Genomic DNA, 26698 nt, shown 5'->3' with positions numbered 1-26698 from the left:
ACTTGGTGGGAGGCTGGGGACTAATGATTTATCCTTATTCCTTTAAACTTCATGTGTCCAGAATTAGTAGTTAGGTGTCTTAGAATAACATGATAGAGTGGTAAGTTCAGTGGAAACCTCCTTATCTTTGCATTGCCTTCTACCTCTGCCATGAATCCCTCTAGACACACATTGTGGTTCTTCCCGAGCGAAGGGAGCTGAGGGGAGGTGTTTTGGTAGGTCTCTCCTCTTGCTAGAAAGGGAAGTTACATGTTTTACAAAAAAATAATCTGATCTTTATACTCTAGTGTTAGAGTATAAAGAAACAAAACCAAACAAACAAAAAGAACAAAAAAAAAAGAAATGTGCAGTGGTGGGGAGTGGAAATGGTAATTTGGTACTTGACCATTCCTTGTCTGAGTAGTTAGTGGTTTAAAACGAAGAGTTGCCTTTTACTATTACACTTCTTTCATTTGCTTCTGAGTTTCTGTTGCTCAACACAAATGGAATTTGCTAATGAAAGAACAGCTAAAGCTTGGAAACAGCTCTAAGCAAGAAAAATAATTGCCAATTTAACACCCCAGTGCAAAACTTTAGGTAACTGTAGCTTGGACTGTTAAAAACTAATATCCTCTTCCCTCTGGCCGCACAAGTTCACCGTGCTGGTCCATCCCAGGCTTCAGGTTATAAGTGCTCCTAGAGATTTATTTCTTTTCTTTCAAGAAGATCACATCAGGGGCTTTTCTGTGCTGAATAAGGGTTTTATTTGCTCTGGTGAGATGCCTGTAGGAATTCTTTGGTGCCAGTTCTCCCTTTGTGCTCCTCGGGGCAGCGGGTGGCAAACTGAAGTGACTGAAACACAGCTGGGGAAAGGACACCTGTTGATTCTCACTAGGTACGTTCCGAAATCCAGGAGGCTCAGCCCTAGTCCTCCTGTACCACTGCTTAGCTTGTTCAGTGGACTCCCGCACACAAGCAGACTTGGGGACCCGTTTTAAACCTCTCCGCCGTGCCCAAGTCGCGTGCTTGAGAGTGTAAACCTAACCTTCGGTAACCTTTTACTAGAAACTCATTTTAACTACCAGGAGAAAAATAAAATAACAAATAGGTGGAAGCTTTCATCAAGGTATCCCAATCGCTAGTTAGACGGGTTAACTCCCCTGCCCCTCCCCAGATTTCTTCTGTAGAAATAGGGGTTGGGCTGGTTTTGTTTGCTGTCACAGTAACGCTAAAATGAGGCAGAATTAAGGATCTGGCCATTTCTGATGTCAGGCCCGAAGCGGAAACGCTTTGGTGTGCAAATGCCTGGGCGCTTGAGCCAATGCGTCAGCCCGGGGAAGAGACCAGGAAAATGCACTAATTCCCAATATAGTAGCTAACCTATGTTGCAAGTTCCAGTTACATGTGTAAAGCTGAAATGTAACGTACATTAAAATCAAATTTGACTTAAAATTCTGTGTACTTGAGGTTTGCTTTGAATCTGGATAAAAGTGATGTTTTATGTTTTTCATCTAATGGCTGTAAACTGTAGTAATAGAATAAAAACTATTGAAAATCGGAGCTTCTGCCTGGTTCACCTACATTTTGCTTTTCTTTAAAATATTTTTCTCCTTTCCATTGTTTTTACCATTCCTTTTTTTGGCTTTACCTTTTCACTGGGTTTTTTATTTGTTGCTTAAACTCGGTCTTCCTCCCCACCATGGCTTTTGTTTTTTATCACAAGTTCATGTGGCTCAAATCCAGATTGCGACAGGCAGAGAAGGACCGTCAGTTGGCCCAGCAGGACAACCGCCTCTTCAAGCAGGAGTTTGGGGACAAAATCAACAGCCTCCAGCTGGAAGTGGAAGAGCTCTCCAGGCAGCGGTGAAGAGATCCTTTTCTAATCTGTTTTCTGGGCCGTGCTTTTGCTGTGTCTAGGAGAAAGCAGGCAGGGCGATCGCGAAAGGAAGTAGGGCTTGGAGACACAAGTGGCATTTGAGATGCCAGGCAAGCATTAAGTCTGGGGAGGTGAAAAGCTTTGCGAGACGGCAAATCTTTTAACGTGTTGGTCTTTAGTTACAACTAGAAGAATCAGATTGGAGGAAAATGCCTAAGAACTACGTGGTCGGCAGAAACCACCAGCAAAAGTACAGACCTTACATGGTTGTGGAATATGAGAAGCGGGTTGCAGAACATCTCTCAGGTGGAAATGCAATGTCAGGATATTTTTCTGAATACGGAAATGTCCATGGGGGCTTTCTGCGCTGCGGTTAGATTTGTTGGGCATCTGCTGATAACCATCTCTTTTGGAAACCTACAGCGCTAGAGATGCAGGACGGATCACCATAAACTGCAAAACCGGTTTGGGATGCTCTGTAGATGCTCAGTTTGCGCTGAGGTCGCGTGGCACGTTAGCCTGCTCTAGGGAATGAGAGGAGCTGGATGTGTGCTGCCACGCGCAGTGAGGTCTCTGATGGCAATGTAGACCTCTCCAACGTCCAGCGTTGCGTCAGGCTTCCCACTGTAATACCATAATTTGCTTCTACTGTTAGCTTTAGATTCCAAACACTGAAGAGTTTGGAGCAAGGGGTGTCACTCCTGGCTGTCAGTCTGACAAACAGTGCTGTGATTTTTTTTTTTTTTTTTTTTTTTTTTTTTTCCCAGCTGAAACTGGTCTCAGTTTTGCTGGGAGGCAACCAAAGAGTTAGAAACCAAATGCAGAGAACTTGGCAAGAGCTATCGTATTTTGCCCTGCAGTGTCATCAGTTTACCAGTATCAGGAAAACGGAGAAATCCTCTTATCTTAAAATAGAAGAGCATCTCCCCTTCCGCAGCCGTGATGCATCTTCTGTTTGTTGCAAGGTCACTGCAATGAACTGTGTGGAAGCATTGCTGCATGCATTTTTTTTTTTTTTTTTTTGGTCCTCTCCTCCCCTCCTGGCACAGCTTTGTTGCCTTTTTTTAAAAAGTTACAGAGGGCACCCACAAAGCCAGCAAATGGCTTTTATCAGAAATATGTACGAGGTCCTGGGCGTGCGGAGGTGAGCTTAGCCGTGTTCTGGGGTATAAACGGGGAACGCATCTTCTCTGCATATGCACCTTATGCTGCGCCAGTTGAACTGGGTTAGTGTAGTGACCTGGGGAGGACAGTTGCAAATTGGTTTATTTTTGCACCAGTTGGACTCTCTCTCATTCTTTTCTCGCTCAAGCTAAATCAAGATGACAGTATGAAAGTGATTGAGCCTCTTTTACTGGGAGGCTGCACTGCTTTATTTAACTGGGTTTCAAAGCAGGGAGCTGTTGGAGGGTGCTGCAGTGGGTGGTGGGTAGTCTGGCTTGAGTTATCTTCCTTTAAGAGGAAATGGGGCTTTTTGTGTTTCCTGTGATACTGTTTTTAAATCATGTCACAAACAAAAATTCCCTCTGTTGGTTTGGTTTTTAAATGTCAACAGAGGTGAGGATTCATTTCTGGATCAAAGTCTCCACCAGCTTTACTCACTTCAGTCAGGCTATGTAATTAATGAGGCTGTAGTCATAATGAGCTGTTTATAAAACTGTTGGAGCGCTATGGAGGCTAACGAGGGTAATAACGGATAATGTTGGGTTTAATAGCAATGAGCATTCGGAATGTTTTATAGTACAAGTCTTGCCACTAATTTTACCAGCAGATACTCAGCTTCTAGGCTTTGATTTTGGTGATGGTCGTTCCCTACGGCAGCTACTGTATTTTACTTGTGATTTCGGAAAATGGAGTTTATGGCACTTTGATCCCTGCTTTGTGGCTGTTGCGTGCAGGCAGGCTGCAGTCGTTGGGACGCTGAGCTTTCTGGTGCCCCAGAGTAAAAGGTCCGTGATCCACAGCTAGGTTTAGAGTCGTGCTGTTCCTCAGCCTGCTTCGGGCTGCGTCAGGGACCTCAGATGTGCTTGTTCATCTGTCCTTGATCCGCTGATTAGTTGTCCTCCTGAATATGAATGTGCTGCACTCAGCCACGTCTGTTCCCTGCGGCTCGAGGTACCGCAGCACGCGCTGCATGGCACTGCCACAGGAGCCTCGGCTGCGGTACCAGTGCAGCTCCGTGCCTCAGCTGCTTAGCGGTCTTCAAGGAGCATCTGCCATCCCTTGGTTAGGGTAGACCAGGGAGTTGATTTCGGTCTGTAAAAGAGTATGTGCAGCCTGTTTTCAGCCTACTGGGCACACCTCTCCTGGTCCAGCCCATGTACTGACCTGCTCATGTGCTGTTGCTCAACGGAGGGCAGTAGCAGAGCAGGTTCTCCTGGGGAGGAGCCCTTGGCCTGAGCCCTCCGTTGCTGAGGAGCATTCCTCACGTCCAGGTGAGGTGTCAGAAGAATTGCCACAGCTCTCAGGGAGGGACAGTCCGTCCATGCTGTGTGGATGGCATTGGGAAGTGGTCAGGGATGCTGACTTCGGCATCACAGCCTGCCCTGGAGCAGTTGGTGTGCTGAAGAACACCTTTTGAACACCGCACTGATCAGCAGTTCTGTACTAAATGAATAAGTATTTTTAAGGACTTGTAGACATAGTGAGCAGGTTTGGTTCCTGCAAAATTGTGCTAGAATTAGATGAAGAATTTATAGAATTATTATTTTTTTTTTTTTTTTTTTTACATCCTGACATATTATGGCTTAATGTACTGCAAGACAACTTTTTATTCAAGGAGGCAGTTTTCAGCTCTTGAGTTAGGGTTTGGTTGCTTTAGCGTAAAGAGAGGGTTAAATGGTTAAATAGTTCATTTGCTCTCGATGTCAAGTGTTCCAAAGCCAGAGCCTTTAATGACACTTCCACCCCTGTATTCTAGGAGCCACCTTGAACTAGAACTGAAGCGGGAAAGAGACAGATGGTCACAGAGTCACCAACGCATCCAAGAAAACAAAAAAGGCGCAAAGAATTGGCTAAGACAGGTAATGTGACTCTTATCCTTCTTGCCTCGTGTTTGAAATCTGGTTTCGTTTTGCTCATTTGCTTTTCCTGAGCTTTATTAGGCAATAAATATGTATTGTCGATGTGCCACCGCAAAATGAGCTTTGGAATGTCTTTTTATGCACAGTAAATAGGTGGTTTATTGAGTTGAGCCTCAGAAAAATATTACAGGTGTTAAATTTCATTGCAGAACACTGATTTCCTCTTCCAAGCTGGGTACCTGACAAAATCTTGGCAGTGATTGTGATTTTCCTTTTTCGAATTATCAATAAAATCAAGTGTAATACAGCAGGAGAGATGCTGTAAACATTACATCTTACAAAAAGCAAACTTGCTCGGTTTTATTTCTTGCATCGTAATACAGGATATTCTCCTGAAAGAGGTAAACAGCAAAACTTGGAAGACAAAATTATTTTTTGAGGGCATCCCAAGTCACTTTCAGTGTTCTTTTAGTGCTGCACATTAGTGAATTCAGTGTTTTTTAAAGCGAAGTGTTGTGTTCATCTTGAGAATAAAACTCATAGTCCCCAAGTGAAACTCCCTTTTTAGCAGTAAATTTGCCTTTGAAAGTGAAAATCTGCTCTGTGGCTTTTTCTGTAAAACGAAACAGGCTCTTTTGCTGGGAATTGGCAGTGAAACAGTTGTTTTGGAGAACAAAACGTGCAACTTTGAGAACTGTGAAGTGATAGAGGTTGTTTCTGCAATTCCCACGTGTGCTGCTGCACTTGAGAGTCGCCTTCACTGGCCTCCCCTGAGCCTGTTTTTCTTTTTTTAACCAATATTACACATCACGTCAGTGAAGTTATTTACACATCATGATTCATTTATCAAAGAGTGATGTTTGCTGTAGCAGAACAGCTGTAATTCAGTAGAAGGAATCGGGAGCCAAGTGCGGTGCAGTTGGCCAGTCAAAATGCGAAGAAGAAACCCCAGAAGTGGGTAGTCTGATCTGTGAAGTTGAAGCTTGGTTGGCTCTCCGGCAGGTGGAACAGCTTCTTTTCGTTGCTGCGTAGCTGACAGCCTGTCACTGGCCTTGAGTCTGCGTGGGGTTCCCCTCCTTTCCCCAGTAGGCGAGTGCCGTAGCATGAGTGGGGCGCTCCCATTAGGAACGAATGGGCCAATGTGCAAAAAGAGCAATTTCAGAATGGCCTTTTAAAATCTTTTTTTGGCCACGAAACTTGTAGGTGGTGCTTGATCTGGTGGAAATTTGCAGAAATAGAAGGGCTCCACCGAGATTGTAGTCACAACGTGAGCGCGGTGCACGTGTGGGTGACTCTGCCAGTGCTGCGTGGGCGGGCGGGCGGCTGGTTTTTGACAGTCGTGTTCCAGTGTGGTGTTATGGAGATGGGTGGCTCGGGCTGAGACCCAGGGCTTACCTGGGGAGGAGGGGAGGATTTGTTTCCTTTCCTGGCTGAGAGGATTTGTCTCGCTGATCAGCCTTTAAAAAGCCTGTTCAGCCCATGGACCTGTTCCACATTTGCCGTTAAAATAAAAAATGTTGGCTGTGAAGTTGCTTGTACCTTCTAGTAAGAGGAGACCACGGGATGTGTTTAAGAGTCCGTCTCTAAAATGTGAAGTCAGCTTTTTGTTTACAGCAGAAGGAAAGCAGGTAGAGCTGCTCTTCGGGTGGATCGGGGTTGGTGTGCTTTCACGTGGCCAAATACCCCTCGGTGCCAAGGAGGGGTACATCAGTATTCCCGAAGCATCAGTGGAAACTCTCCCTTTGCACTGTGGCAGGGGTCAAACTGGAGTCTTCACAAAGCTCAACTGATGGGTAAATGTTTCCTTTCGGCAGGATGGGAAGCTCAAAATCCAGGAAGAAAACGCTAAACTGAAACAGCCACTGAGAGAGGAGAACAGCATCCTGCCACACAAGTATGGAAGAAAAGAAATCTCATTTTTGCGTTCTCCTTTTCTAAGTCCTGCTTCCCCTTCTCTGATTTCTTTGCTGATGGGAAATTTGGAATAGCGCACCTTCCCTGTCTAAGGAAGACTTTTTTTCAACCTAATGCCCTTTGCTGAGGTCTCCGCTGTTTTTTCATAGCTCTCAAAGGGAAGAAGGAGGTTCTGCTTGCCATCAGTGTTTCCAGATCTGAAAAGCTCTGCCTCTCTCCCATTTGCCTTTGAATTTGTTCCTTCATAAATCTGCTGTTTACTAATTTGTCTTACTTAACGAACCTTCATAAGCCAAGTGCTGCAGAGACCTGGGACCTTCAGTACTTGTGTCCAAAGAAAGGTATCTTTGTTGGTGTGGGAAAGGAGAAGGTTGGTGGATCAATGGCATTTGGAGCTAATAAAACCAGTGGCTTCTGGACAAGAACAGAAGCTGTTGGAGAAACAGAACTTGAAATAACGTTTGAAGGAGATGGTTGTATAAAAATGCAGTTGAGGTAGCGTGTTTCTAAACTCAGTATTAGAGGGGGGAATCTTGTTGTAGGATTTGTTTAGTATTTGCAAGCTAAATTTCAGATTTTGTTTTAAATGGGAAAAGATGTTTTAAAAGCCACAGGGAACAGCTGTGTAAGGAGGATCTTGCTCAGAGGGGGGACAGCTGATTTGCAGTACTCTCAAGGTCTGAAAAAACACAGTGCTCTGACACAGTGCGCTGAGTGCCAATATAAAGTTAATCAGAAACGTATTGTCTTAAAAATAGCATAAGCCCAATTCAAACCTGCTTTACCAGATATTAAAAACCTTCCAGGCCTTAGATGCTTTTTACCCCCGTTTCACCTTGAGTGTTTAAGCAGTGTGAGCGTCAGGCTGCCAGTGTGTCTGGAAGGCCTCAAAACACGGTGTCGCTGCCTGTTCGCAGACGTCGTAGGGCATCAAATGTTTTGCAGTAATATGTTTAAAGCTAGTTTTAAACTGTGTTTGTATGATCTAAAGTCTTATCAATGTTCAGGCTCCCTTTCCTCTGCTCTTCTGAAGGTGCTTTGCAGGTTTTTCTCCCGCTGGTCCCGTTTAGCTGGGAGTGCTGCGTGTCTGAACAGCACCAGCCACGTGTGCCTCTTGGCTTCCCTGGCTGCCGAAGCTTGTGAACGCCTCCTCTCTCACAGACACGGCAGGGTGGTTTTAAAGCAACAAACCCAAAAATCTGTATGGGTGGGATTTTAAAAACAGGCTGAGGGAATTTTCTGACAGTCCAGGTGGTTTTCTTAAATGATGCGGTGACTGAAGTGCCAGCTCCAAGTGACCATGTTCTTCTTTTGCAGGTCACTGAGCAGCACACAGGACGAGCAGGTTGGTGATTGTCTTTTTTTTTTTTTTTTTTTTTTTTTTTTTTTTTTTTTTTTTAACCCCCTCACTGAAATGCTGAAGGGCAAAGGTACAGAGGGAGCTCCTGGGTCGCTGCACCATCTTCCCTGCCTGAATACCCTGAAGTTTGTCCCTCAGGTTTTGCCTTGGTGAGGATTTGTCTGTCGAATCGGTAGCAGCAATCATTCCCTGGTGGAAAAGTGCTGCTTATCTCATTAGAAAGGCTTTTGGTTGGCTGTGCTGCACCTATGTGAGTTCATTTTGCCGCCTCAGCACAGCCGTGTTGTTTTTTAAATTAATATCACCCCCTTCAGTTATTCCTTTGCCCCATTCCTTTCCTGGGTCGGTGCGTCTAAAAAGAACAACGGAAGCGTAATATAACGTTGTGTTTGTGAAAATGGTGGTGTTTAACCTCTGTGGTGGCGTTTAAGCCCCGTGGTCCGGGCTAGGGCTTTGCCGGTTGCTCTGTAGGCTAAGAGGGAAGGGCTGTTTTGGTCAGTTGTTTTGTTTTGTTTTTTTCCATGTATATCAAATTGACCAGAATCCATTCTTTCTCCCCTGGGTGCCTGGCAAAGCGCGGCTGGACCCCTGACCGTCAATGGGATGCTGCAACATTGGCGTTGTGTCCCGTCTACGGGGAATTGCTGCATCTGTCAGCTCTTTTTCATAGTGAAAAAGCTGTTTAGGTCCCACCTTGTTGCTGGGCCAGCAGCCTTGGTCTCAGCCTGAAAGCAGAGCTGCGTGGTCCTTGGTTCATGCAGCCGTGCTGTGCTTCCCCTCTGCCCTGTTGGTGTAGCCGGTGCAACTGTAGATCATCCTGCAAATGCTGGGGGGTCCTGTGTGGCTGCACGGTGTGCTGTGTACAGAGAGGGGTTAAAAACACAACCGTGGGAAATGTTCCTCCCTGTTGTAAGATGGGGATCAGCCGCAGAGCTCTAATATAGGTGCTGTGTACAGAAGCGTGTAAAGCAGAACGTCTCGTTTTTCACTTGGGGTTTAGGAACAGCTGTTAGGACCTGGAAACACGGAGATGTGCCAGCTGTGCCAGGAAGAAAGCAGCCGAAGCAAAAAAAAGGTAACTCCAAGACTTGTGTTGTCATCTCTGTCATCTGGTGAATGCGTGCTTCCTCTGATTTTCATTTTTGAACAACACAGATTTCCTACTGGTGACTTGGGACAAAGAAACAAACGCTTTTCTGAAATACACTTTACCCTTGAACTTGTTAAACGGTGGTCGGCTGAGGGTTCCTCGCTCTGCACTCTGTTCAGTGGTTTGGTTTTCCTTTCCCTTAGCAGCAGCTTCCCTTTTTAGCTAAGTGGGTTTTTTTCTGGGATCAATCAGAAGTGAGAATAGGAGGTGTAGACACTGGTGTGTTATTTCTCCGCTTAGGGCACCTTGCCTTTCCCTCTTATTTTTATTCTTTTTCATGGCTAAGCCCCTCTTGCCTTCCTCACTGCTTTACAGTCTGAATCTAGAGGGATGATAAGAGGGTTACCCAAAAGGGCGTTCAGCGGGAGCGCTGCCTTCTTCCGGATACTTCCCTCCACTGATGCTGAAGAGCAGGAGCAGTTTGCAAGGAAACAAGTCAAGGCGCTGTTCCAACTGCTATCAGCACAGCAGGCGTCCCGGTCACGCCGCTGCGAGTACGGCAGGGGGGAGCTGGAAGGCGGCGTTGGGTTGTGTCTTTCCCCCAGTGGATCTGCCAAGACCTGAACCAAAAAGCGGTTGCGGATCAGGGAGGAGCGCTCTCAGCAGTGCCACCTCCCCACCACGCAGCACGCAGGGCTCTGACCTCCGCCCCTGGGTAAAGATGAACCGGTACCTCAGTTCCAAATAGGTCTTGGGAAATTTTCGGGGGGGCACTGGGGAGCACAGCGAGGTTACCTGACGAGGCAACACGCGCAGAGACAGGGCTGGCAATTAGGGGTTTCACCACAGTAAAGAGCTGCTTCCGAGCCAGTCCCCTCCGCAAAGCCCACGAAGACGGCGTTTCTCTCCTCCTCAGCGCCGCAGGACCACGGTGCTTAGAAGAGGCAGTGAGGGGGGGCCCGATTGCCCTCCAGACACCCCGTGAACCTCTCCTGTTCACATGTGGGAACTCTGTGTAGATTTTCTAGTCTTTCTCGTTCCCATGTTTGAGAAAACATGCGAGTTCAAAGCAAAGCAAATGCCACACAGCTTTATATCCGACCTGATAAATTTCCAAATGCCCGTGCACATTTAAATACTGGTGTCGGGCAAGACCTGTTGTCCCGATGTGTTTATAGGGCTATAAAATATACACGCGCACTGTTTGTGACAAAATGCTGTAGTAGATGGAGTCAATTAGAACTGGAATGGTTTGTTATTGGCAACTCTTAGCTGATTTACTACAAGCCTTCACCTACTCTCATTTGACCTAAGGAGCTTTACTATAAATTGGTCCTGAACACAGGAGCGAACTTGTGGTCTCCAGAGGGGACAAGAGTGGAGTTTTAGAGTGTCTTTCTTTAGCCCGGTGGAAAATTTGGGTTGAGGGAAAGATAATGAAAGAAAACACTGAGTTTCTTTGCGTTTCTTGCGTCTTGAGCCTCTCCTTAACTTTTCTATCCTCCTCCTGCATTCCAGAACATCTGCAAGAACTGTGGTGGCATCTTCTGTGAAGCCTGTTCAGCGAATGAGCTGCCCCTCCCGTCTAGCATTAATCCCGAGCGCGTCTGCAATCCCTGTCACAAGCAGCTCATCCAGCAGTATTCGACCAGTCCCTTGTAGGGGACGCCGCTGCAGAGAGAGGTGACCAAAAAATGGTTGTAGCTGATGATGGTTTCTAGAGTTGTTCGGGGGGAACGTGAAGAGAAGACACTTGCCTGTGTTCTTCGGAGGTCAGAGGGGAAGGAGCTTCATGGTGTTTACAGTCTCTTGGGACTAAAAACAGTCTGAGCCTTCCCTGTACTGAAATCTGCCTGCTCTGGGAGCTGAGCCTCTGCTGGGGAGAAGGGCGTTGGGACTGTCCCGAGGGGCACCCAAAGCAGTCGTGGGGCGCAGCGAGAACAGAGCGCCCTCACCCCAAAACGAGCTGTGTGTGTGCGCGTGTGTCTGAGTGTGTGAGTCGGGAACGGTCTCGTCCTCAAACGCGTGGGGTGGAAGTGCGCTGCTGCTAAGCAAAGGCGCACTGAAAGCAGAACGGGAGCGTTTTGAATCCCTGTGTCTGGCTGCACTTGAAATACCATGTCCCTGTCCCAGTTGCCTTTGACAATCAACTGCTACATCAGTGCCGGGTGTAGAGGCCAATCAACAGCTTCATCTCCTGGGCTCAGCCCTCTGGCCGTGGGCTCGCTATGCAAATCAATATTGAAAAACCAAACAAAGCTGTGACAGTTCTCTTTGGGTGTTTTAGGGGGTGGGGGATGTAGGGGTTCTGAGGTGTGCATGATGTGAGAACTGATGACCTGCGCTGATCTGGCATGGAAGGGCCTTGAGGCATCTGGGACCTTCAGACCCTCACTGTGACTTTGTGACCACACAGCGGTGGTCAAAGCGAAGGGTGGTGCTGCACTTCTCACCTCGCTATGGGGACTGGAGTTGGGATTCCCCAGCATTTAGATACCAAATCCTCACAATGACACAGGAGGTTTAGGGCCATTTTGATCCACCTCTCCCCCTTGTGCACATGAAAAAATGGTTGCAATAAACCCAGCATTTCACTTTTTTAGTTGTTGGAATAAAATGAAGGTGAGATGAAAGGGGAATGCTTTTCGCCTACTAGAAATTCTGATTTGAAACACAGTGTGAAGAGTTTTCACACTTCATGCTACATCATTCTTTGTTGCAGTTACCTCAAGGAATTTTGTGTTACTCCGAAAAGCGGTGGTGGCTTCCTGACGAAGCACATAGCGCGTCACTGTTGTGTTGGGTCCGGTTTATACTGGAAGCTTACTTCAGTCTTCAAGACCACAGAATGTTTTGTAGTCCATAGAAAACTTGTGTATTTATATGTGATGAATGCATTTGGTTTTGTACATATTTGATTAGGGATTGGTAGTTTAATTGCTTGGAGGGGATTTTATATTTATTACACTGGCTGCAACCGCATTGAAAAGCGTGTCAGAGCTGAGGCCATTTACGTGCCTGGTGGTAGTTTGTACCAGGGATTTCTCTCCTGGTTCCCTCCAGGCCTCGGCATGTTGAGCCACCCAAGTTCTGACTCCCTGAGTGCCCCTCAGAGCCAGAGCACTTTACAGGGGGCCAACTTCAAATCGATTGTCTTTTTCTGCTCTTTCCACCCTCCCCCCCCGCCTTCAGGGTAGTTACCAAAGGCATTTCCTTGCTGCTGTCCCATCAAAGTAGATGAGTAGTTGTAAGCAGTGATGCAACACGAGAAGCCTGGAATTCAAGTGTGGGCACACTGCTTTGCAGGGGGAGACACCAGAGATGAATGGAGATGCGGAATTTAGCGTTAATAGTTTTGCGTACAAACTGTACGCATTTATGAGATTTGAAAGTCACCCAGGGTGACTCGTCCCTTAAGGAGAAAGCGAGACCCACACCATTTCTGTTAGAGGATTAAACTGGAAATGGGGCACTTACTGTAAATAATATTAATGCTGCCGTGTCCCACGTAGTGCAGCGCTGGAGCACGTGCTTATTTGTGACTGTTTCGGCAGCAGCGGCTGCCGCTCTGCTTGCTCCAGGTGAAGGCTGTGGCTGTTTTTCACATGAAAAGCAGGACAGCTCTTGAGTGGGTCCTCTGCAGTGAAACGAGATCTCTATGGACACGAAGAGAGGCGGCTGAAAACCCTTTAGCATACAGCTCTGGGGCTGTCTGAAAAGGTCAGAGGGAGATGCTGCTCGCTGCCAGCTCTCTGCGCCAACACCCGCCTCTTTCCCGGTGTCTTAGGCTCCCAGGAATGTCTCTGCCTGCCTGGAAGTATGGGATCCTGCAAATATTCAAGGCGTGTTTGCTCAGGTGCTGCCTGTAAAGCTGGAGTGTGGGCTGGCACCTGGCCTTTTGGGTTGGGGGAGTGCGGGGCAGGGTTTTGCTGATGTTAATTTTGTTTCATACGATAATAAAAACTGGATCACCTGTATCCTGTGTCCCGAGTGGTCTTTCCATCCCATGCTGCTTTGGCGACACACATGGAAGTATTTCAGAACTGGTAATGGATGAGAGACTGAGAGAAGTGCGGTAGGAGGGATGAGGCATTGGCACCTGCTCAGGTGTGTATGAGAATGCTGAAGCGCTCTGGTTCTGTTAATCGTGAATATTGGTGTTTTAGTAATGCTTTGACGACCATGACACAGTCGGAGACTAAAACTGCTCCGTCCTGCAGCATTCCCCATTTCTCCACTACAGCTGCTTCTGCTTTTGCAACAGACAACTTTTTGGAAGTATGTCAACACAATTTATTACATGCTTTTACACAATGCTAAAGTTAATTTTATACAGTTTATCCTTGTAATTGAGCAGCGACAGTCGTACTCGATCTTTACGCTCATACCCACGGAATGTGTTCGCGTTGGCCTAAAAACAAAGGAAGAGGAAAAAGCCAAATTACTTCCTTGCTTGCTTTCTTGCTTGCTTCTTCCTTTTCTGCAAACATAGAATAGTAGAATTCAGCAATGCTAAAAAGATCTCTCCAAAAAAAGGTAAGATAACACAAACAGCTGCACCAGGTGAGATGTTTCATGCACGGTTGCAGCAAAAACACATGCAGGCATGCGCACACATGCATGTAAACACATGCATGTACAAACAGGCAGACACGCACAGGCAGACAGATGCGCAGACACGTGCGCAGGCAGACACGCAGACACGCAGGTGGGCGTGAGCAGGCGGACGCGCGCAGGCAGACACGCACACAGACACAGGCAGATGCGCACACGCAGACACGCACACAGACGCAGGCAGGCAGACACGCACATGCAGGCAGACACGCACACGCAGGCAGATGCACACACAAACACGCAGGCAGACACGCACACGCAGGCAGATGCACACGCAAACACGCAGGCAGACACGCACACGCAGGCAGGCAGACACGCACACGCAGGCAGACGCACACGCAAACACGCAGGCAGACACGCACACGCAGGCAGGCAGACACGCACACGCAGGCAGACGCACACGCAAACACGCAGGCAGACACGCGCAGGCAGGCAGACGCACACACAGGCAGGCGCGCACACGCAGGCAGGCAGACACACGCAGGCAGGCAGACGCACATGCAAACACACAGGCAGACACGCACATGCAGACGCACACGCGCAGATGCAGGCAGGCACGTACACGCAGGCAGATGCACACGCGGACACGGACGCAGGCAGACGCACACGCAGGTGGATATGGACGCAGGCGGGCGCGCACATGCAGGCGGGCGTGCACACGCAGCCACACACATGCAGGCAGACACGCACACACACGTGCAGTGCACAGGCATTGATCCCACGGGGCCAAGTCCCAGCACAGTGGTCAGAAACTGTTGTGGATGTTCTTGGTCCCTTAAATCTACCCCAAGAGCTGACCCCAGGCCTGGAACAGAACTCCAGAGCTGTGAGGCAGTTGGGGGAGCGGGAACGCGGGGAGCAGTGACTGTCGCCCCTCCCCCTTCCTGCAAGGAATTCATGGAAGCACTACAAGAGGGCCAGAGCTGTCCATAAAGGCCCCTGTAGCGCTGGGGAACCCTCCTTTTGCAGCGGGGAGGGAGGGCTGCCTTGTGGTTTCACTAAGGTGTGACATGGTGGTGTGACGGCAGCTGGCACTGCCACACTGTGGTGCACACTGCAGGAGTACCACCTCCCTCAGGCTCACCCCCATCGCAGCCCACGGTTTTTTCCCTTGTGTAAGGCAAGGACAAATACACCGTTTCTGTGGGAAATAAAAAGAACAAAAAACCACAACCCAACACAAAAAGAAAAAAAAAAAAACACAACAAAAAAAAACAACTGTCCTGGGCCAGGAAACCTCCCCCCTTTTGTTAACACTGTGAAAAACACTACAACCTGTTTGTGCTGAGAACAGGTTGACTGGCACACTGAGCTATGAGAGAGTGGATGGAGTTTAAAAAAAAACAAACAAACAAAAAATTACCTGAAATATTACTTTCTCAAACTCCACTGCCTGTAAGGTAAGCAATATCCCCCTCAGCCTAGAGACCAGTTACCTATTTAGCTGCGTTTCCTGTTCCATGCCAGGGAATACAACCCCAGCAGCACTGTTCGTCACTCGCACTAGCAGAGTTTTTAAGGGGAGAAGGAAAAATAAAAAAAAACACCTCTCTCGCGCGCTGCGGCAGGCCTCAGTTGGGCAAGGGAGAGCTGCTGCGTGGCTGCGCAGTGCCTGGGCGGCGCAGCACCCTCTGCCAGCTCTGCCTGCGGTGGCAGGAAGGAGCTGCTGCCCCTTGCCCGCAGGACTGCAAGCCCCTGGACTTGGGATTGGCAGGACAGAGTGGCCACACTCGGTGCCTGACCTCACCTAAGCTGTGATGAGCCCCTTCGGTCACTCCAAATTCCAGCATTTACGCTAGCTGACATCCAAAGCATCAGAAATAGTGAGCCTGAGGCATGCGTTGCTAAAAACAGAACAGAAACAACAGAGAAGGATGCACTTACCAAATCTGAGACCGTGCCACTGTCACTAGCAGTCCTGTTTTGCCTCTGGATGTTTATTCAGGAATAATTCAATGGCACTGCACTCTGGGGAACAAGTTGAGAGAGACAGTGGGTTCAGTGACTTGTATGTATTACATTTATTTCTTTTTTCTTTTTTTGTGCAATGCCAATGCCACAGTATAGGGTAATTTGGAAATTACACTTAAGACTATCCTTTAGCACAGGGTGTTAATAGCAGCAGGACAACCTGTGCCAAGCTACCCCCGGAGCTGAGTCTTGGGGCTGTAAGATCCCCCTCTCTGTACTTACGCGGCTGTGACCCCTCCTTCGCCATGGCAGCGACTGCGTCCTCTTGGCTCGCAAAATGTACGTCCGCTTCTCCTGTGGCATCTCCGTGGGAATTGTATTCTACCATGATCCTTGTGGGCTTCAGCGGCGCAAAAAACTAAAAAAAGAGGAAAAAAAACTCAGTGTTTGGTGAGAAAGAAACAACAGAACGACAACGCACCCTATTATCAAGAAACTTGATGGTTTTTTACTCTTACAGCCTGTCCAGCTAGGGCTGGGGGAGGGGGGGCAGCGTCATCTGAGCTCTTGAGAAGCAAAACACACCCCTTCTTCATCTGGGTTAAGCCCAGGCACACCCACGTCCCCCATCCCACACTGCGCAGCCTCCCGCCTTCTGCAAGCTCCCGGCAGAGCAATTCTTGTCAGGAACAAAAATCCCGACACAGCACACATGTTCTGTACACGTCAAAGTCATTTCGTGCAGGTACATTCGCTCTGTGATGCTGTATACTATTAAAATGAAGTAAAATTGATACTAAAGAGATTCTGAAATTCATTTTTGTACAGTCAGCTACTCTGAAATCTAGCTAAGATTACAAACGGCTACTCGAGTCAAAGCGACAGCTATTTAGACAGCCCAGGAAGCTTTAATCCATTTTTATTTACGGAGGCGAGCGAATCACTGCTGTGCCACAGCTACCCTGGGGAGCCTGTGACCCTCAGCAAGGTCCAGCTTCCAAACACAGCCTGAAACCACACGGCACTGAGGCCTAACACAGACAGAAATAAATAAAAATTTGAAGTCACTTCATCTGTAACAATCAATCAAGGGTTTGCATTGCTATTTTCATTCATACTTATATTGTTACTTACGTTTATTATGTCTTGGGCACTACTCTGAGTAGGAAAACCCCTCACATGGACAAAGTGCAGTGGTGATGAGACATTCGCAGATTCTAAAACGGACCCGGAGCTTTCTGTTCCTTCCCTGCACAATTCTGTGGAATGGAGGAAAAAAAAAAACATCATTAGTGCTTGCAATTATCACCACCCTAACGTGAAAGCTGTAGACACGCGGGGGTCACGTTCACAGCAGACAGTGAGAGTAAACCGAAGGGGCCTCAAAGAACACACCCGACAGGGAGGGACTCACTATTTTCTCTTTCAGCATCGGAGCCTCCTGTGTTGCTCAATCCCCTTTCTTCAGAAACAGCTGCATGTTCTTTTCTCACTCTGGGGTAGGTCACCATGTGCTTGTCGTAAGGGACGTGCCTTTGCATTTGATGCTTTCTACTTACGTACACTTCTATGTATCTAAAATTCAAAGGAAAAGATTATGTGGCACATGTGACACCTCTGCAAAGAACATGAGGTTTTGCGAAAGCACCACTACTTCAGAATGTTCTCCTATCTCAGCTCTGCTCCCGTACTAGGTGTGAGAGCCATGGTACGGCAAGCAACGGTCTGGAAGGATTAATGCACTTAAATTGCACAGATATGTTTATAAAAGCCCTTTTCTACTTGCAGTGACAGCCACCCTCCAGTATAAACCCACAGATTGTGAGACATTACTGATCTGGTCTGGACAGTCTTTACTTTACAGCCTTATACACAGTTGTTGTAGAAGGTATCAATCGCTTACAAGTCAAAATTCTGTTCTGTCACAGAAATACAGATTTATTTCCTCTGAAAAATGTTTTCTAGTTCTTTCATTAGTACGCATCCCTTTTGAGCAGCCCTGTACACCAGGCTCCTTTCCCCTCGTTGCATCTCTGCTAAATGCACTATTCACAGCTCTACAAACTCCAAATTAAAAATCAACACCCAACCCCAAAACAGGTCACTGAAACTGGCAAACACACAAGATGCACAAGATCACATTAAAGACTTCAGTGGAGCCATAACATTTTATGAAGATTTAAAGATATGGTTATGAAACCGATGGGATAAAATGTGATGGGGAGGGGTGGGGGGCGTGGAAGTTGTGGGTATAGTACCCCAATATGTAATGCCACATTAAGGGACTCTAGCAAGATCCCACTTACACCGCAGAAAGAAAAAAAAAGAAACCAAACCCCTATTTGCAGGTTTAGTCGAAGTACAACATTATAATGCCTTTTATTTCTGTCTGTGTGCCCCAGACCCCGGTAACTCAAGAGCTGCCTGTGCTCATCTTCCAGAGTGCCGGCAACACTACCAGCTGGGCCACACAAAATTCACTAGCAGTGTTAAATTAGGCAATTTCCACAGCACTGAAGGAATGACGAGATGAAGAAGCTCCAGTTAGGGAAGTAACCCCCCAGTAGAGGCTGACAGAGCTCACAGCTCAGCCCCCGGGAACCCACAGTCAGTGCTGCGCACAGCTGAAGGCCCCTTCTAGCTATAACTCATGGTCCCTCAAGAATGAATGAGAGCAAGGTGACAGCAGGTTTGGAAACCACTCAGTTTTTTGGCTAATCACACAGAAACAGAGGTGTATGAGCTCGGGCAGGTGAGTCAGATCGGCTCTTGTTCGATCGTGATGAAGCAATAATTAATGGCAGACTGAGAACTAATTAATCGCTACTGGAAGGTGGGGAAGTGTGTCAGTTAATTCAATTATTGAGCACACCTACAGAGCAGCCGTTTTCTATTAATAAGGGTGGGGGGACAAGCCCAAGGAAATGCAGAGTGGGAACAGGAAATAGGAGAAAGGAAGTAGATGCTGTGTAGAAGTGATAAGGTTTAGAGAGGTCTTTTGCTACCTGGTATTCAGAAAGAGAACTCAGTGGGTTATTAAAGAAGCATCAGAAGGTTAAAAACAATCTCTGTTAGGATTTTTTTCTTGACTGTAGCTCAGAATTATGGGAAGAGGTGGTATATGTTTCTGCTTGAAAAAGAGAGGAGCTTGTGAGAGAGTTGAGGGGTACAGGGCTCAGTGGTCTGGAAGAGAAGGGTTAAACTTGGATTCCTGAGAAAGGAGGACAGCCTAGGTGGATGTGGTCACCAGAGAGAGAGAGAGACTACTGTGTCATGTTGGCCAACAGTCAGCTTGGGAGTGGATTCAACCCAGAGGTGAGTGGTAACTGAGCTTCAGAGGGTGTAGTCTCCAAGTGGAGAATGGAGGGAAGGGTGAGGGTTGCCAAAATTGTGGAAAGCACAAGGTATCCTGGTGGAAATTTGGCAGGCGCAAATTGCTGCAGAAGGCACAGGATCCCCATGCACTTGTGACTGGGCAGGTGGTATCTATCTAGTATTCTCCACTCTGAATGCCATCACCCCATTTTTGTTGGGATAAGAATGCTTTCAGGAATACTTTAAAAGAACTGAGACTTTCTCTGAGAGGCCCCAAATTCTTTCAATACTTGAGTGCTGTAGGTGTCACTGCAGTGCACAGAAGCCTGCAAAAAGCTTCATCTTTTCTCCAGTTTTGTCAAGCTTCTAAAGAAAACCTCACCGGAGGAGGCAACACTTTGGTTACACAGAATATTTCATAGGGTGCTATTAAACAGGAAATGTTTTAAGCCACACAGTAACAGTCTGACACCATGACGAGAAAGATTTAGCTATAATTTCTACTGAAACTTTGAATCTAAAGTCGGAGTTCTAGGTTTTAATGGTAATAAGGGCAGAAGCTTCATTAATAATAATGTTAGTATGGGATAGCCTAAGATTAGCTGCTTCAACTGGTGAGAAGCAAGCTGTAAGCTGCACAGCATGCTTCATACCACGTTCTTCTACCCTTGGGAACCCCAGAGAAGTACTTACCTATTTCCCATATAGTCCCGGTGTCGTAACAGGGCTTTAGCTGCCATTTCCGGAGCTGCAAACTGCACAAAAGCTTCTCCTGTTCTTCTTTCTCCCCGGTAAACAAAAGCTATGTCACTAATTTGCAAACCTATTCAAGGGTGGGGAGAAAAAGGTGTTTATGTCATCAGGAACTTGTGCCATAGCTCAGAGACGCATCTTTTTTTCCTTATTCTTCTGTTTTTTTGACAAGCTAATCAAGACAGTTAAATAGTTCTGAAACAACTGCTCATGCTGGCCCGCATACCTTTTTTTAAACCTTTTTTTAACTCAAATTTAGTGTATTTGTTTAAGTTAGTTTTCAGAGAAGGCTTAACTGCCAGTAATGAATTGACTTGAGGCTTCAAGTAACTACGAAAACAAGCAAATCCAGGTTCTAGACAACAAAGAAGTCAGAACACAAGTGTTCTAGACACTTTCTCTCATTATTATGGTAACTTTCTCCCCATCTGTTTAAAGCCCAGCTCAAATTTACTGAACTTCAATTGTTGTTCTGTGTATCTTTTTGGGAAGCCTGTAATCCACTAAACGGCTCTATCTGACATGATATGGAGTGCACACTAGGCTGAGCTCCTACACTTATTTTATTCAGGAATGCCTTTTTGCGTACCTCTTTGCGCCTTGTTAGTTTCTCAAGGGGTCTCCTCCAAGCTCCTAAGAAAAATAGAAATACTTGCTGCACGATGCTGCCCTAGTCGTCTCATTGGGATAACTCCGCTACCAGATGCCTTCAAACACACTGAACTACTGGTTATCAATTGAAAACTTAACTATCGGTGGCCTCTGCTTTTGGCACGATGGTGGTTATTCTGAGTCTCAGTGCTACAGACTCTGTGTGCATGCCCACCTGGAGTGGAAGAAGTTGGGGAGAAGAACTGGTTTGGGTTTAGTCTACAGCTTAAACTTTACCTAAGGAAGTGTCAAATTACTTTGAGAAACCTAGAAAGGCTTCTTTCCTAATAAATGCAGGCAGCAACCACCTGGATTGCTCTAGCATGGAGTGTGGGACTTGAGTGGGCACACGCACATTGAGCAATACTACCTCAGCTGAGAACTCCTGCAGTAAACTTTCACAACCGTTAACAAGCCAGCAATAAAAAAAAAAATAAATGCTGTTAACGGTTTTAAGAATGGTATACAAGATCTAACTGTTGTGATTATACAGCTGTGAATATCTACACTGCATTCACTTATACTTTAATTATCATACAGGCGTTTTCCCCCCTTGTAACTTTGACAAATTATGCACTGGTAGCAATTAAATTGCAGATAATAGGATTGAGGTTCCTCCACTCTTTCCTTCCCCCACCTCCATAAGAGTGCTGCAAGTACTGATCCTAGGTTAGACCTGCAGAAAGGTGAAGGTGCAAGAAAGCCTTGTGGCCAAAAGCTTGCTCAGAAGCTTTAGTTACTTCTAGCTGCAGGGGGACAGCAACTCCTTATACTGTTTCAGGTGTTCACGGCTGCATGTGCTTTTGTGTTGTTTTTTTTTTTTTTTAATTTTCACTTAGAGAAACAAAAGCCTAGCTGAGCATCAACTTGGATAAGTAAATGCCTCATGACCAAAAAGGACAGACTAGGCTGAGTTACCTGAGAAAAAATCTGCAATATCCTCCTCAGTGGAGCTGAACGGAAGGCCTCTGAGTAGTACGACTCCATCATTTATGGCTTGTGACTCATCCCGCAGACTTCGTAGTAAGCCCTCTACATCACTATCGTGTACTTCAAAAACTGCAAGGAATACAGGCACAAAACAAGTTTTCCCTCACGGTATTCAGGAGGCACTCTTCAAGGCAGCTTCTTCCCCTCTGCAAGACTTCATGTTTCCTCCTCCACCCCATACTCTCTGGTCCTGCAATGGTGCCCCTCGCTACAGAAGGCTCTTCGCTTTTCCTGTCCAGCCTAGGAAGTTTTGGCTTCATGGTGCCTTGTTGGCTAATTTGCTGCTCTCTTCCACATCCTGCACTTCTCCACACCAGCCCACTTTATTATTCAAGCAGTTCCTATTCACTTTATCATGAGTTCTCTTCCATTGTAACTTCTGTCATTCCAAACCCACCTTTAACGTAGCGTGGGCCCATATACCTCAGGTGCTTTTCCAAGGCCCTCTGGACATCCGCTTTTGACTCTAGCTCAATCAAGGCATCCCCCTTGCGTCTCCCATCCCTGTTTAAGAGGAAGTGTATTCCGTTCTCACCATTTCGAATTCTACAGCCTAGAAATCAAGGAACACACGATACAGAAACATACACAATGGCATCAAACATGGGGGTCTTTGCAGATGAAAACTGAATATTCTGCACAGAGCTGTCTCCCTCAGCAGCGCAAAATACTGTCTTGAAACAAAGGCTAGGAATCTCCTATTTCTAACCGGAACTCCAACACTAAATGCTTATCACAGAAACGAAATCGATCTGATATCTACTGGCTTCCACATCTGTATAACTGGATAACATGCATTCTCATTTTGTTGGTGAACTTAATTGTTTTGGGGTTATCCGACATCAAAACCAAATAGTCTTTTGGTCTCTACAGCTATACTCTCCCTGCTCTATGTTCCTTTTCCCTAGGATTTTGAACTGACGTAATTCAATTTGGCTGGTTATTAAAGCATTTAAAAACGTAGATCTGACAATCTAGCCTGCTCCGGGAGGATGCCTCATAATATCGTGGTACAGAGGGATCAGCCCTGCAAAGGTATGCACAAGCCCATTAAATAGGATCAGAAAGCAACACAAGTTTAAACTGTTAAGTAAAAACCACATCAGTTTGTTTGAAAGAGAGCAGCTGCGGGGGGAAAAGCCAACCGTGATGGTCTTACAAGGAACCACTTTGAATTGGACTGCTTTTACTCTGGAGATGTGGACTAAGAAGGGAAAGACTTGCTCAATTAAATATAAAATGCCATAAGGATGAGTTTCTAGTTATTGTCCAGCAGTTTGGACGTTATTTGCTTTACATGTGTAAATCACAAATAATTTTGCAGTGATATTACAAACTCATCTTTCGCTGTCTAATGATCTTTACATTTTCCGTGCGTTAAGTAATCATTAACTACTGGGTGCAATAACATGATGCTGAACAGTTAGGCGGGAAAATTAATGCCCGTACTATCAAAAAAGGTAAGCACGTCTTCCTCGGTGCAGGAGAAGGGGAATCCTTGTGCCCTGACGAGAAAGACATTGTCACTTTCTGCCCCGGGTGACTCCGGCTCCTGCTGGGAGAGGTGACCTTCCTGCGACGGTGCATCTGTAACCTGCCAGCAAACAAAAACAGAAAAGCCAAATTAAGAAGTGGAAGTATGGGTTTTTTCAGCAGCGGTGCCCATTTCGGTTCACCTTTCTGGGCAGCACGGCGGTAACGGGGCCGGGGGGGGGGGGGAAACAGGGAGGACCGAGCGCCACTCGCTCCAGCCGCCTCCCCAAGGGTGCAGGTGGGGGCAAAGGCCCCCTCGCCCGTGTTCCCCGGCCCCGCCGTCCCAAGGCGGTGGGGGACCGCCCGACTCCCCCGCTCCCTCCCGGGCAGAGCCCCGCGGGGGTCCCCTCCGTCTGCCCCGGCCGCGCGGCGCCGCCATTTTAGGCCCGGTGGCGGCGTGCCCCTACCTGGCTGTAGCGGCGGAGGGCGGCGCAGAGCGGAGCGGGAGCCCGCGGAGCGCCGGGCCCCGGCCCGAGGGCGGCGGGGCTGAGGAGGCTGCGGGCGGGCGGCGGGCGCAGCCAGAGCGGCGGGCGGCGGCCGAGGAGGAGAGCGGCCAGGCCGCGGCGCGCTGCGGCGGCCATGAGCGACGGGCGGGGGGTCGGGCGCTCCGCCTCCCCTTCCCAGCAGGCGCCGGCGGGGCCGCGCGGAGCGGGACGTCCCCTCACCGCGTCCCGGCGGTTGTGGCGGGGGGGGGGGGGGTGTGAGAGGGCAGCGGGGGGCCGCTGCTCGGGCCTCAGTGCAGGCCGCGGCCGCCGCTGTGCTGCGCTGTGCAGAGGGCCTTCAGGCGCGGCAGGGTTGCGGATGAAATGCTGTGAGGTGACAGGGTGGAAGGGAGAAGGGTGGTCAGGGATTCGCGACAAGTTGTTACTGGTTTATACAATCACAGAATGGTTTAGGTTGGAAGGGACATTAAAGATCATCCAGTCCCACCCCCCCGCCCTGGGCAGGGACACCTCCCCCCAGCCCAAGTTGCTCCAAGCCCCGTCCAACCCGGCCTTGGACACCTCCGGGGATGGGGCAGCCACAGCTGCTCGGGGCGACCTGCCCCAGGGGCTCACCGCCCCCACAGCCAAGAATTTCATTCTTGTCTCTCATCTAAATCTCCCCTCTTCCAGTTTAAAACCATCCCCCCTCGTCCCATCCCTCCTCCCCTCCCCGATCCAGAGTCCCCCCCCAGCTCTCCTGGAACCCCTTTAGGCACTGGAAGGGGCTCTGAGGTCTCCCCGGAGCCTTCTCTTCTCCTCTCCCAGCAGAGGCTCCAGCCCTCCCAGCATCTCCGGGGCCCTCAAGATGCCGATTTAGAGTTTCTGTTGCCACCAATGTTACTTTTTTTCCCCACAGTATATTTGCAATTTAAAGTTTAAAGTCAGATTTACGGACGACAACCCTTTTACACCCCTTCCCTGTTACCAGAAAGCCAATTTTCTCCCCCTCGCTCCCATCCTAGCTTAGAGGCAGTACTGGCTGAGCCTGTTGGCGAGGAACAGAACACCTTTCGGATGATCTGGGAAAACTGTCCCCCTGTTATTGCTGCACCTAAGAGGGTCAGGGGGAAAGAGCCAGCACCGGCTTCTTGTAAGGGCACACATGGGAAAGGGAGCTCATGCTGAACCCAGCAGAAAAATTTTTAGGATGAAGCAAAAAGAGCAGGAAGAAAAAAGCCTAGAAAAAAAAAAAAAACAAAAAACAAACAAACACCCCAAAATCAAACCCAACAGTGGAGGAAGCCAATGGATAGTGTGGAGACTCAGATCCAGGGCATATAGGCAGATCTCTGAGGGGTTGTTCGGAAAGAGGATGTGGCAGACAGTCCTGGCATGTGGACCACAGCATCGGGAAGATGGTGACGGCTACAACAGGGAGGACTTTCTTCTGCTCTCCAGCATCCTGAAGTTCTAGTCTTGGGCTTATCAGGTAAGAATTGCCACCTTGCGCCATTACAAACTATCACCCAAAATATGGTCTTGGGTTTGTCATCAGAATTCCTTCAGCTTGTAGTACTGCCAGCCCATTAATTTGTCAGAAGCCTTTTGAAAGTGTTAACAAGCTATAAAATAGCTTGTTAAAATAAAATAAAATGGGTCATATCGTTGTTGCCAGCTTTTGCTTTTATAAACTATTTCTTCTAACAAACTTAATATGACAGACTATTACTTCGATAATGGCACAGTCTCTTGACAATAGCACTCTTAATCCCTTTCGACTTTTCAAGGTAAATCACATATTATACACATTTTCAAAGGAATGTTGACCTCAGAGCTCAAGTGGTTCACATTCCAGTTTATCATAGTCTACATTTTGGGTTTCTCTTCAAAACTTTCTTTAAAGAAGCAAGCAGATTTTATAGGAGCAAAAAATGAAGATAACTGTAGGAATTCCTCTTGAACACTTGTCTTTATCTAGATTGGCTTTCGTGCCTTAAGTTTAATTGAATAAGCAAATGCCTTAGTCTTACGGACCAAGGGAATGTTACATGCATTCCTCTCCTGTGAACTAAGCGGAGAGCAAGGAAGAGTCTCTTTAAGAGATGCACATCTTCCAGCCATTTTTCCTTCAATATATTTGCTTCCCAAGTACAGTAAAAAATATCACCCTGCTGTTTAGCTTCTATTTTGTCAGTGTGTGCGAATTACCTTTAGAGGGCACCATTTTGTTGGGCATATGTTGGCGCTGAAGTTTTACGAGAATCTCAGAGCTTCTTTAGCAAATGTGAGGGATCAAAGCCTCTGCACCTATGATTAGGGAAAAAAAAATCATCCTAGGATAATAGAATTTGGTCTACTTATGAGAGGAAATCTGTTACCATAAGTAAAAATTAAAAGATTTGTGAGATGCCCCTCTGTACTGTTGTTGCCCAAGAAGTTAAATTTATCTACCTTGGAAGATGCCTTTTTCAATACCTAATGTTAAACAGGTTATTGTTAAGAATAATTAATACTAGCTATTCTTTAATTTGATCAGAGGAAAAGTAAAAATCTTCTGAGTTGGTACTAAAACAAATGCTTATTTTATACTGGGAAACATTACTTATCACTGTATAATCTGTCATGAAGAAAAACTGACCCTATATTCTGTTGCAGTATTTTCCAAAATCATTTTTTTAGCTGTAAGTTATTTGAGCAGTGGGGCTTCCACCGTTTTCTATGAAAGATGAGCATTCAGCCGGAGATAGCATGCTGAGCCTGAGTGAGCCCACCAACTCTGCAAAACAGAACGGATAACATATTTTGCACGGAGAAATTTCAGTCGCATGAACCCCCCTGTAGATGGTGTCCACACCATAAATACTGTTGAGATTTGTGGAGCAGGTCCTGCACAAAAAGTTTATTTCTGAGACATTGTTACTACAGTGTATGAGCATTGTAGCACGAATGACATATCTGAGCACCGTAACAGCGCTGCAGGCAACAGAGGGCCATATTTATTGTTCTCTCTGCAGTCCAGCAGTAACAAGGCTGATGAGTTATACTATCCCAGCTCCAAAATTATGGTGACTCTCGGGACCGATGTATAACCACCTCATCGTTCCTGGAATTTCTTCATGCATGGCATTTTTTTTTAGAGAATAATTACACATACATAGCGCAGGTTCGATGATATGTATACTTAAATGCTTCACTACATATATATCATTAGTCTCCTAGGTACTGTTTGTTCACAAATCAAATCCCCTACCTTAATGCTCAAAC

General features: G+C 47.1%; 3 protein-coding genes across 5 annotated transcripts in view; 2 read left to right on the top strand and 1 right to left on the bottom strand.

Moving 5' to 3' along the window:
• Positions 1-11509, top strand: part of RUFY3 (RUN and FYVE domain containing 3) — a gene marked incomplete at its 5' end in the record, with an annotated part of 46100 nt that extends 34591 nt beyond the window's left edge. For 2 of the 3 annotated variants that reach the window (XM_082482822.1, XM_082482823.1), the window contains 6 exons: positions 1723-1842; positions 4776-4878; positions 6693-6772; positions 8110-8137; positions 9153-9227; positions 10761-11509. In XM_082482822.1, coding sequence (XP_082338948.1) covers positions 1723-1842; positions 4776-4878; positions 6693-6772; positions 8110-8137; positions 9153-9227; positions 10761-10904 — 550 coding nt within the window. In that variant the 3' untranslated portion in view covers positions 10905-11509. The remainder of the gene's footprint in view (positions 1-1722; positions 1843-4775; positions 4879-6692; positions 6773-8109; positions 8138-9152; positions 9228-10760) is intronic. The other variant, XM_082482824.1, reaches the window with a different exon arrangement.
• A 2008-nt stretch (positions 11510-13517) lies between these two features.
• GRSF1 (G-rich RNA sequence binding factor 1) lies at positions 13518-23590 on the bottom strand (the record flags this gene model as incomplete). The annotated part of the gene is made up of 10 exons (XM_082482187.1): positions 13518-13653; positions 15741-15824; positions 16050-16185; positions 16902-17026; positions 17182-17342; positions 19776-19905; positions 21405-21545; positions 21874-22029; positions 22926-23070; positions 23417-23590. The coding sequence occupies 9 exons, from the start codon at positions 23588-23590 to the stop codon at positions 15766-15768; spliced, it is 1227 nt and encodes a 408-aa protein (XP_082338313.1). The 3' UTR covers positions 13518-13653; positions 15741-15765.
• A 911-nt stretch (positions 23591-24501) lies between these two features.
• The window catches only part of MOB1B (MOB kinase activator 1B), a 41978-nt gene continuing 39781 nt past the window's right edge, over positions 24502-26698 (top strand). Inside the window, exon 1 of the mRNA XM_082482545.1 lies at positions 24502-24923. The gene's annotated coding sequence lies outside the window, so the exon portion shown is untranslated. The remainder of the gene's footprint in view (positions 24924-26698) is intronic.

The sequence above is a fragment of the Vanellus vanellus genome (genome assembly GCF_965231255.1).
Source record: "Vanellus vanellus genome assembly, chromosome: 4".
In the NCBI taxonomy this organism is placed as follows: domain Eukaryota; kingdom Metazoa; phylum Chordata; class Aves; order Charadriiformes; family Charadriidae; genus Vanellus; species Vanellus vanellus.
Note: the sequence above shows the minus strand (reverse complement) of the source record. Positions and strands in the feature narration are given on the sequence as shown.